This window comes from Rattus norvegicus, chromosome 13 (assembly GCF_021556685.1).
Source record: "Rattus norvegicus strain SHRSP/BbbUtx chromosome 13, alternate assembly SHRSP_T2T, whole genome shotgun sequence".
Classification (NCBI taxonomy): Eukaryota; Metazoa; Chordata; class Mammalia; order Rodentia; family Muridae; genus Rattus; species Rattus norvegicus.
In genome coordinates, this window is record NC_141546.1 from 67,998,949 (window position 1) to 68,011,188 (window position 12,240).

Consider the following 12,240-nt stretch of genomic DNA (forward strand, 5'->3'; position numbering starts at 1 on the left):
ACAAGTGTCCTTGTGTGGCTGGGAAGGAAGAAGGCAATCTGAAATACTTAAATATCTTGTGTCAGCTGTAAATAATTTTTAAAAATATACCTTCTACTTTATCAAATCAAGGAATAGTTAAGAAAGGATGCAAGAAAAATAGGAGATTTTTTTTTTCCAAATACCTTATCTTATTTACTTGGGGGATGAACACACAGAGCAAGAAGGTTCGGCAGGCAGAGGCATTTCCTGTCAAGTCTAATAACCTCAGATCAATCTCCAGGACCCACCAGGTAGAGAACCAACTCCCATGCATTATCCTCCTGATCGACACACATGCTATTGTGCTTACACACACACAGACACAAACTAAATGTCAAAATGTAGAAGAGTTAGAATCTTTACAGGACAGGATCTCCCGTATTTCAGGTTGGCCTTGAACCGGCTACCTAGAAGCACTGGAAATACGCAGTCTACCAACTGGGCTATACATCCCCAGCCTTACACCAAATATCTTCTTGAAAAGGTCAGAAGCGAAATGTTCCCTTCTCAAGAGCACACACTAAAGTTAGAACCGTTTCAGACTTGCAAAGAGGCTGAGTGTGATGGTGCACTCCCATAATATCAACACGGCGGGGGAGGTGGAGGATAGAGGGTCAGGAGTTCAAGGCCTTCCTCAGTTGCATATGTGGGCATCAGACTTTGTCTCAAAAATCCTCCTCGGGCTGGGGATTTAGCTCAGTGGTAGAGCGCTTACCTAGGAAGCGCAAGACCCTGGGTTAGGTCCCCAGCTCCGAAAAAAAGAACCAAAAAAAAAAAAAAAAAATCCTCCTCAAACTAATGTGTATTTTGCAAAGATTACATCCTGGGATATATATTTAAGAGGAAAATAACATAAGAACGCATGTTCCCCAAGCAGTGGGAGAAAATGGCTTTCTTCACTTATAGATAACACACAGGAGAATGGCATAAAACCCAGCCGCCCATGTGACTGACTGCTCCCTTGGGTGATTTTCTTAGGATTATCGTCAAGGCAGAATGGCTGGCTCCCACACCGCCCTGTGAGTGCCTACCTGTAGCACGGGGCTGTTGTCAAAGTTGTAGGCACTCGGCCTTCCTTCCAGAGTTGAAAAGGCCACGTTGCCGCCGGTGAGGGGGGAAATGTCACTGAACTCATCGGTACACAAGGCCTGCTGCTCATCTCCTCCCGTCCTGATGAAGCCACGGTTAGCCTTTGAGTACGTGTTCTCACAGGAGCCACTGTAGTACTGGTAAGGAATCCAGGGCCCGTCTTCCCGAGTGCGCTTATAAATGGCGAAACTCTCTGGGCGGCTGGTGTGGAACTTGAGACGCACGTAAGTGATGTCAAAAGCCTTTCCTACGGAGCAAACACATCGAAGTTCTTAAGTCGTGTGGATGAAGATACGAAATGCCCCCATTCCTAACCAGGCTTGAGGCTCGATGAAGAGGAGTCCAGCATTAGACCAGGAAAACCTCAGGACAGCAGAAACACTAGTGGGCCCTGTAGGCTCTTCTGAACCTGGAAACTGCACATTTCCCCACAAGATATAAAGTGCAATTGGTTCTTGACACAGGCCATGAAAACCTGTGGTATAAGTGCAGTGCTAATACATTTTAAAATAAAACTAAATAATGAAATAATGAGTTCACCTAATCTTAATGCTGGTGCTTCATTGAACGCTTAATTAAAATACATTTTCTTAAAAATCTGAAAGCTTTTGGAATGGGTCCTCTGAAACTTTCAGTACATTCAAAACCTTACCCTTTATTAACTAGAGTGTTTCTCTTGGTACACTGTCCTCAGAACTATTATCTACCCTAGTGAGAAGGAGAGTGTTTGGGACATGAACATGAAAGGAGAAAAATCCTCATTCAAAAGCTCAACAAAGAGACATAAAAAAGAGAAAGGTTATATCTGAAGATGTTCACAGGAGAACACGTGAAGTAAGTAAGCTCTGAGCAACCGAGGGCAGGAGGAGCCATGGGCTGCCAGCCTTCTAGAATAAGGGTCAGTGGGTCAGACAGTCCTGGCACGGCCAGGGCATGGCCAAAGATTTGGGTGGCATGACCTCAGACAACATGCAGCTGTTTGTCCCACCCAAGCTCTCGTGAGGCCTTATAACACATTTGCTTTGCTACTTCTCTGCTCTACCAAAGAGACACGGTGAGCACAGCTGGGTCAACCAGTGTTTGTTGAGCACAGCTCCATAATCAGTCCTGTGCAATACCCTGGGCAAAGGAGGACTAGAGACCAACTCTACTCTCAAGGAGTGGCATGTTCTCCCCTCCCTAAGTGAGTCACCTCTTAGAAAAAACCACCCTGACCTTCTGTGCAGAGCAGGGACTCCTGCCTCTGAGATTGCTCAGGAGGGCAGTCCTCTGGTGTGCGTCCAGGACAGAGCCTCCTACCCAGCTCCATCTACAGTAAGACTGATGGTCTCAACTGATCCAGATCACAGAAGACATTTAATAATTGTCCCTGATTGACAGATACAAACACGCAAACACACACACACACACACACACACACACACACACATGCACACACACACACACACGCACACGCATCACATGCATACAAGAAGAACACGGGACTGGGCTCTATGAGGCCTGTACTCAGGCTTGGCTCCTTTGTGTACTAGCTGTCTGATTTCTCTGTAGCAATTTCTCTGTTATGAAGATAAGGGCACTTCTGCCCATCCACTCTTGCAGACCCTTGGCCCATTGTAAAGTTCTAGGATGGGTAAAGTAATATTATAATAGAGTTTATGAGACAATTCTTGAACCAAGGGTTTGGACCTATTCATAACTGACCCAGAGGCTACTTAGTAATTACATTCATCAAAGAACAGTCTGCAATACAGATCTCCCTAAGGTACCCACATGGGACTTTTCCCCACAGGTCACACATGACAGTTTCTACAGCTTTGTTGAAAGAACCATTGTCTCTGCTAAATCAAAAAGTGGCAAAGCCATGAGGATGAAATGGCTGTACAGTATGCATGGTATTCCAGAAACTTCCTATCTAAGACATTCCAACAAGGCGAACAGTTGGTTCTGCATAGGAGTAGGTGGCTTGGGATTCTCATGGGCTTCCACATCACCCTGCATTTCTTCTTTCCTTACCTTCCCGACATCTCAGTGCTTTTCAGCACCCTGACCTATGCCAGACACCTTCTGAAATAAGTCTGCATGCAAGGCCCCTCAGGTGTCCAGAGCAGCAAAACGCCCAGAGAGCTACCCTGCTTTCGGTAAGCTCTGAGGATCGCTGACTTCCCAGCTGAGCTCTCTCAGCCTCGCTTCAGTGTAGCTTTTCTCTCTCACCTCTGGCCATAGAGAAGAGGGAAAGAAAGAACTCTGTGGTAACTTGCTCAGACAGCCACACACACTGCCGCCGGAATCAGTCTAAGCTCTGTGGGCACAGGAATGTAGTTTCCTGATGCTGGTCCTATTGCAAGGGTGGGGCATTCCATTTGAGGGGCATGGGTAAAAGCCACCTAACTCAGGTTTGTGGGGTGTTTCCTGAGTAAATCAGCATATACTTCCAAGACCAAGAAATGCTTAGGACTAGTGAAAGAGTGGCTGTGCTAAAGAGATGGCGTGGGTGGGACTGGGGTGACCAGCAGAGGAGTTTCGTAGTAGCTAGAACTACAGAAGACAGCTGGAGATGAAAGGGATTGTAAGAACAATTCCAACAGAAGGTCACTAGGGAAGGAAGGACTCACCCCAGGGAATGCATGCTCAGATTTGACTTTATGGCCAGTGTAGAGATTAGAAGGGTTAGAAATGAAGAACGATTTCTTCTTTTAGTTTTTGTTTTGTGACAGGGTCTCTTTACAAGCCCTGGCTGTCCTAGAACTCATTATGTAGACCAGGCTGGCCTCCAACTCAGAGATCTGCTTGCCTCTGCCTCCAGGAGTGCAGGGACTAAAGGCCTGCGTCCACCATGCCCTGCTCGAAGAACACGTTCAGATGTGGCAATATTCCAGTAGCAATGGCACACTAAACATGAAACATGGCCGTAAACTACAAAGAAATGGGCCTGGAGTGTAGTGCAGGGAGCCAACATCGAGAGGCACAGCAGTAGACAGAGTGAATCAGATGCTGCTTTAAAAACCGCCTCTACTTATCCCTGCCCTGCATCCTCATCAGAACAGTGCTTCTCATCTGTGGAAGATTAGGAACAACATTCAAATTTCCGGATTAAAAGCCACCCAATGGAAAGTGGTGCCATTCACTGAAACGACAAGATAACCGGTGTTAGTGGCTGATAAACTCACCCCAGATACAGTAGATTGGAGGTATCATCTAAACAAGAGGAAACCTCTCTAAGGGGACGGGATGGGAGTGGTCTGAAGGACCAGAGGAGAGTTAGACATAAAGACAGGATGCCTCAGGATGCAGAGAGCAAAGCCTTAAGGAACTGGTACAGACCAAGGAGCAAGTGTGTTCCATTGAGAACCAGTTTCCATGACCAACCTGAGGAACAAGGTTTAAAGCACAGACAGATGAGCTGACAAAGCACACAATGTAGGAGTGACCAGGGAGAGGAGGAGCGGGAAAACAGACACCAAGAAGGGACGGACGATCAATAGTATTCAAATCTGCTAAAAATGCCTGCGGCTCAGGCATAAGAAGCCAAGTTCAGATCCCCAGAACCCACACAAGAAGCTGGGTGTTACTGTGTACACCAGTAATCCCAGTAGAAGTGGGAGCAGGAGGACACCTGGGGTTGCTGGCCACCCCGTTCAGCCTATCACTGAACTCCAGGTCCAGTAAACAACTCAGTCTCAACGGAGAAGGTGGAGAGGCTGGAGAAATGGCCCAGCCAATAACATCACTTCCTGCTCTTCCAGAGGACCTGAGTATGATTCCTTTAACCTGTATCAGGTGACTCCAAGCTCTCTTCTGGCTTCCTCAGACATACACACATGTGCGCACACACACTCAGACACAGACACACACACATAGACAGAGACACAGACACATGCACACAACGGCATACATTCACACAGACAGACATGCTTTATAAAGATTTATTTACTTATTCTATGTATATAAGTACACTGTAGCTGTCAGACACACCAGAAGAGGACATAGAGGGCATCAGATCCCATTACAGATGGTTGTGACCCACCATGTGGTTTCTGGGATTTGAACTCAGGACCTTTGGAAGAGCAGTCAGTGCTCTTAACCACTGAGCCATCTCTCCAGCCCAGCATGTTTTTTTATAAAAGAAAAAGTAGAAAAGTGATGGAGAACACCAGATATCAACTGTGGGCACAGATATCAACATGCGTACACACTAACTTGCAAGGGTGTGTGTACACATACATACACACAAGTCTGCCATGAGTCAAGAGTCAAATAAGAAATACCTAGAGAAATGTCTACTGGCAGCCAGCCACAAAGCTCACTGTGCATTTAAAGGAGTTCCAGGGGCAGGGACGATGGCCCTGGGGTGGACGGTGGACAGAAGCAGGGAGTGTGGTCATCCTGTTAAGCTCAGGATCAAGAAGAGCAGCAGGAGGGGAGGACACTGGGGCCTGGGCCACTGAACCAACATTTGCCCTTTTTAGGCATTTAGATAGGAATGTGACATATTTGAGTGCTGCAGTCCACAGAAGGGAAGGCACGGGATAGGAATCAATGCTATTGAGGGACTGGCTCTACCGTGGCTGAGGTTCGGAGAGCAGGAGTAACCTGCCCAACTCTGTCTACTTAAAAATTCAAGCAACTCTGGGAGGGATAAAGTTGAAAGAGTTCTGATAATGCTTCCCCCGCTCTCGGGGTAGGAGGCAAAGACAGTTGGGGAAGCTGAGTGAGAAACGTCTAAAGAACTTTGATTTTTAGAATTTATTTAATTTATCATTGTTGTGCAGTGTCTTAGTCAGGGTTCACAAAACATCCTGACCAAGAAGTGAGTTGGGGAGGAAAGGGTTTACTTGACTTACACTTCCACCTTGCTTTCATCACCAAAGGAAGTCAGGACTGGAACTCAAGCAGAGCAGGAAGCAGGAGCTGATGCGGAGGCCATGGAGGGATGTTACTTACTGGCTTGCTTCCCCTGGCTTGCTCAGCTTGCTTTCTTCTTATAGAACCCAAGACCACCAGCCCAGAGATGGCACCGCCCACAGTGGGCTAGGCCCTCCCACCCTTGATCACTAATTGAGAAAATGCCTTACAGCTGGATCTCATGCAGGCATTTCCCCAAGGGAGGCTCCTTTCTCTGTGACCTTGTGTCAGGTTGACACACAAACCCAGCCATACAGACAGTGAGTGTGGGAATGCCTGTAGAGGTCAGACGGCACCTTTTGGGAGTCAGTCCCTCCTCCCACGCTGGGTTCCAGGGAATTGAACTCAGGTTATCGGGCTTGTAAACCAAGAACTTTTTACACACTGAGACATCTTGCTGGCCCACTTAAGATGCTTTAATAGGCACTTACAGACCAGTCCTTAACACACACACACACACACACACACACACAGAGAGAGAGAGAGAGAGAGAGAGAGAGAGAGAGAGAGAGAGAGAGAGAGAGAGAGAGAGAGACTGGCCACAGAGGGTGAAGACCATAACTTTGTGAGATATTTCTGCAGAAGTGTTATTTCCTTCAGGAGCCTAGAGCTCCTCTTTACGGATGGACCTAACGGACAAAGAGACATGGAAGTTGCTTCAAGGAATTTGAATCTACTTTGAAGAACAAAGAAACAGACCCAGTGTGGTGCTGTAACCCTATAATCAAGAACTCAAGATAAGGCATGAAGACCCTGACTTTGGGACCAGCCTGAGGTACACAGTAAGGCCCGGTGCCCAAAACTTAGAATTCTGCGTGTACTTCTGTTGTTCAAAGGCTCTGGGCCCAAACCCCAGCAACACACACACACACACACACGCACACGCACACGCACACGCACACGTACACGCACACGCACGCACTCACGCACACACAGAGCAGACAAGGTCAAGAAATGGAATGGAGGGGTCAGGGTGTGGGATCATCTCAGTGTTACTGAAATTATGATGACCATGAATGACTGAGACCTGGAAAACTAGACCTTTCGTGCTACACTTGAAAGCTCCCATGTCTGTCTCTGTCTGTCTGTCCTTCCTCCTGCCTGCCCTCCCTCTATCTTACCAGATTCCCCACCTCTTACTCGGTCCGTCTTATATTCCGCACTGGCAAAGTAAAAACTAACTCATTGGTAGGCAGATAGAAAATAAGTCCAGGTTCTGATGTCCGATCTAGGGAGTCTGCCCCACTATCGTTTCATCATGGGATCAAGCAAAACTAGACACTATGCCTTTAAGCCAGATCGGATGACTGAGGAAATCCTAAATTCTGAATGCATCACCTCCTCCATCTCCTGCCATTACCATGGCATTAAGAAGACGACAAGCCATGGGTACACGCACCCTACAGAAATACTTAGACAAGCCATGGGTACACACACCCTACAGAAATACTTAGACAAGCCATGGGTACACACACCCTACAGAAATACTTAGACAAGCCATGGGTACACGCACCCTACAGAAATACTTAGACAAGCCATGGGTACACACACCCTACAGAAATACTTAGACAAGCCATGGGTACACACACCCTACAGAAATACTTAGACAAGCCATGGGTACACGCACCCTACAGAAATACTTAGACAAGCCATGGGTACACGCACCCTACAGAAATACTTAGCTTCTGAGAGTTCTGCTGCCCCACTTCCTCCCCTTGTACGTTTTTCCCTTAAACAAACAAATAAACAAACAAACAAAAACACCCTCAAGTGCAGATGTTTAGAATGAAACACTCAAAATTAATTCATATTTTCTGCTCTGAATCCTACAGTCCACGCTGCTGAAGGGATGAGACAAGAGGAGCGGCTGTCTGAACAATGGGAACGCAGCCATGCTTCCAGCAGGGCCAAGCCAAGGAATTCTGCTCCAGCCTCCTACATGGTAAAGTATTTCTAATCTCCCTGAGTAGGGAGAAGCTCTTCCTGTCTTGGAGTTGGATGCAAACACTGACTGCCGGGGAACATAAACGTCTCTCTGTTATGTGCGGTTCAGAAGAATTCCATGAGGACTTTGTGAAACAACTGCCCTTACAGTTCACTGAAGAATGACAACGGTCATACAGGACTTTCCAGGATTCCAAAGTGCCTTCCAAGGGCTGAATCAGAACAAAGAAGCACATGAGGTGCCACGGGGTTCACTACTGAACGGACAGGCTAACTCTCTAGAAATCAGAAACTCAGCACTCTCTCTGAAGTCAAGTGTGACACCAAGACAGTTGCACAACCGTCCATCAGAGATGGTGTGTGTTTAGGCTACTAACTAGGACTCTCCAAACAGTTAACACAAACAGTAGACGCAGAAAGCAACTGTTTGAAAACGTTCTCAGGGCTGTGAGCGGCGAGTTCCCAGGACAACATGTCCAGCTGCACACCAGCTGTCACTGTCGCACCTCAGCGATGACTACACAGAAACACAGCCCAGCCAATCCACACAGTCCAGAGCCAAGCCAGGGCTGGGATTTGGGATCTTCGAGCCAACCCACTAGAAACCACTAGAACAGTTAAGCACACCCAGGATGTGCTGAGGTGACCCCAGTGAGTTCAGCACGGTCATCCCTACTACCGAGAACTTGGTCCTGGGGGCCTGAGTGAAGAGCTGGGCTCTTTCTACTGCCTTAGGCATCATCTTTCAAATAGAATATTGAAAGAGAGGAAGGAGGGGAAGAGGAAAAGGGGGGGGGGGAAGCAAGTCATTTCTTTCCCTTAGATTTCAGCAACCGTTCATGATCTTACCCTTTGTCAAGTAACCAAATACTATCAGAAAAAAAGGCGTAGCCCCACAGACAGTACATTTAAACTACTACAATTCACAAACAGGACAACCTCAACAGTTTTCTAGCAAACAGTAATCTTCAACTAAACTTATTATAACAAAAAAACAATGGAGCTTTTTTTTTTTTTGGTTCTTTTTTTTCGGAGCTGGGGACCGAACCCAGGGCCTTGCGCTTCCTAGGCAAGCGCTCTACCACTGAGCTAAATCCCCAGCCCCACAATGGAGCTTTCAAGTTGAGAAAGTCTCCTCTCAAATGCAGGGCCCAGGCCTTCAGTGGTCTTTATTTTCCAAGTGTGTGTAATGAGCTCTTCCTGTCATGTGTGTGCCACACTAAATGCAAAGACAGAATATGGAAAGATAAATTATTTAGATTTCTCTTCTAAAAATTAATCTACACACCAAAGGCTATCTAGAAGAACAATGGCACCGGTCAGTGTGGAGCTAAAGAGAAGAATGTGTTTTTGAAGTCGATGATTGGGTTTTGGAGATGAAAACATCCCAATTTCTAAGGGAATTAGATTTTTCCATAAAGTATCAAACTTAAAGTTTTGGTAAAGGACACAATTCTGCCCTCTCCCTACTGTTCTGCCCAAAACCACCTGGTACCATCCGAAGAACAGAATCTTCAAAGGCTCCATATCCTCCAGTAAACTGGAAGAACACGCTATTGTGACTCGACCTGTTTATTCGACATGGCCACGTTCGTCAGACAGCCACTGCACAGACAGAGAGACTTCTTAACTAACATTAAAGTGTCAACCATGCTTGGAAGGTCATTTAAAATAGGTGCAAATCGCCATCAGAGACTGACATTTTCCATTACAAAACATCAGATATATTTATCCTAATCCGGGTACCTCCTCTGCCACTTCATGTTATAGGTTCAGCAAAAGAGATTAGATCACCAAGTGAAAGTCCAAGCCAAGCGCTGGCCGGACACATGGCTGATTAACCATCATGCTTACAAGACTTAATACAGGCCCTGATTCAGGCTAGTGGGTCACAACATGCCTGAAATCCTCGAGCTGAGCTAAAGGCATGAGGCCACTCCTTCCTCCCACTCGTCCACACACTCAGGAAAAAAAAAAAAAAAAAAGAATCTATTCACTCTGCTAAGCCAAGTTCTAGCTGTGGGAACCAACTGACACGAGGGAGGCAGACAGAGAAGGCGGATGATTAAATTTATTGAGCGAGAAAAGTAAGCAAAAAGGCAGCGATACACATGCTCGGTAGCAAAGCTTTAAAGAGCGAGAAGTGTGGGAAAGAAGACGTCAGAACTTACGGGAAGGTCTTTATTGCTCCGTGCTATCTAATCTGCACAGAAGGGTGAATATCCGTAAAGGAGTCCTGAGAAGAAGACAGTCTGGTTGTAAAAACAGTTCCAGCATCTCAGGATAGGTGGGTAGTGCAAACCAAGACCAACTCCAATACCAACCCCCAACCCCCATACACAGAGCCACAGGAGGCTAAATAGGGTAGCTTCCTTAGCTATTTAGTCAGTGAATTACCCCAGAGCTCACTACAACAAGCTTCTGACAATATTCTAACCTTTCATTTTATAAGACCTTTTACTCATTGTTTCTGCAGCCCCCCTTCCCACTCCCCACTTGTATCTCTCGTCCATACGATAAATTTCCATAAAAACATTCATGGCTACGTACAAAACGGCTTCCTCGGCTTTCACGGTTGTGCATTCATTTTTTACCACCCTAAGCTACCTATCAGGTGAGAGTTAACAGTCCTCACTGGTCCTGAGAATCGTATAGATCCAAATTCTTCCCTTCACTCAACAAATATTTGCCCAATGTTAATGTGTGCCAGCTAGTCAATATTCTAGGCGTGAGGCCACAGCAGAAAAGAGGATACACATGGTGTCAAGCATGTGGAATTCACAGTCTATTCGGTGTTAGAAGTTGGAATAAACAAACACTAGTGATGTCAACTGGGGGAGTGGCTCAGTCCCTGCTTGCCATGGAGAACTTCAGGACCTAGGTTTGATCTCCAGCACCCACATAAAAGGCCAAACAGGCATGTGCCTACAAAATCCCAGCGCTGTCAAGGCAGAGAGTCAGCCTGATCCCTGGGACTTGCTGGCTAGCCATTCAAGCACAATCAGTGAGTCCCAGATCAGTGAGGGACCCTGTCCCAAAAAACAAAGTGTGCGGCTCCTCAGGAACAGTAGCTGATGGTGAATTCCAGCCTCCTCATGTACACACTTGCACAAACATGAACACGCATCATAAGTGCATGTGCGTGCACACACACACACACACACACACACACACACAGTTATACATGTCAGATGATAGAAAGTATGAGGGGGAGGAATACTAGCTAACGTTGCATTATCAGAGGTGACCTCACAGCACAGACCGGAAGTGGAACGCTGCACCATGTGGGTGAGAAGCCTACTCAGGACAAATGTCAATACCCTGAGCCTGCCAGCAAGCTCTAGGGAGCGGTCAGGAGGTCAGGATGAGTGAGGTGGAAGGCATTAGGGAACGGGGCCAAGGACACAGGGCTTTGCAGGCCATGGAGGAGACTTACTAGGTGAAAGTCCACTGGAGAGTTCTGTGCGCAAATGTTCACACTCCTATGTTTTGTGCACATGTGTGCAAATGCAGCACTCCCTAGCTGGAACCAAAAAATAAGAGAAGCTGGTGGGGGAGGGACTGAAATAACCTAGGCAAGAGATGACAACAGTTTGGTCTGAGGTGACAGTAATAAGCACTGGCCGGACTGTAGACACATTCTGAGTGGTTACTAGGTGGGCTGTAGTGACCGGCTGGCTATGAGGCATTGGAAAGGGGAAGCTGGCATTTACTGAAACAACTGCAGGGGTAGACAGAGCAAACTGGGAGCTTGCCATGGGTGCACACTGGAGGTGCCTCTGAGCCACTATGTGGGAATGCCAAGTGAGCAGTTAACACACAGGAGCCTGGCGCTGCAGAGGTAGCCCCACAGAGAACACTCCACTGGCAGAAAAGAGGCCCTGGGTTCAAACTCCACCACCACAGAATCTGACCGACGACGCACTCTGAAGTTGAGGAAGAGATACAGGCAGGAGAGAAAAATCTGTAAGTCATCAAGAATCAGTGTTCAAGCCATGGAGTTAGACAAAAGTGTCCCTTAAACAGAGTCAGACATGAGGACAGATGTACACTGGGACTCATGAGAAAAAGCTACTAAAGAGAGACTTTTACTTTCTGAGATTGTATTACATCATTCCCCCCCTTCCCTTTCCTCCCTCCAAGCCCTCCCAGCCCTCTTTCAAATTTATGGGCTCTTTGTTCATTAATTGTTACTACATCAGGGGTGTGTGTGTGTGTGTGTGTGTGTGTGTGTGTGTGTGTGTGTGTGTGTGTGTGTGTGTGTATGCGCGCGCGCATGCC

At 46.9% G+C, this 12,240-nt stretch overlaps 1 protein-coding gene across 1 annotated transcript in view; it reads right to left on the reverse strand.

Moving 5' to 3' along the window:
- The window catches only part of Lamc1 (laminin subunit gamma 1), a 127,067-nt gene that overhangs the window by 44,551 nt on the left and 70,276 nt on the right, over window positions 1-12,240 (reverse strand). Inside the window, 1 exon segment of the mRNA NM_053966.3 lies at window positions 1,053-1,357. Coding sequence (NP_446418.1) covers window positions 1,053-1,357 — 305 coding nt within the window.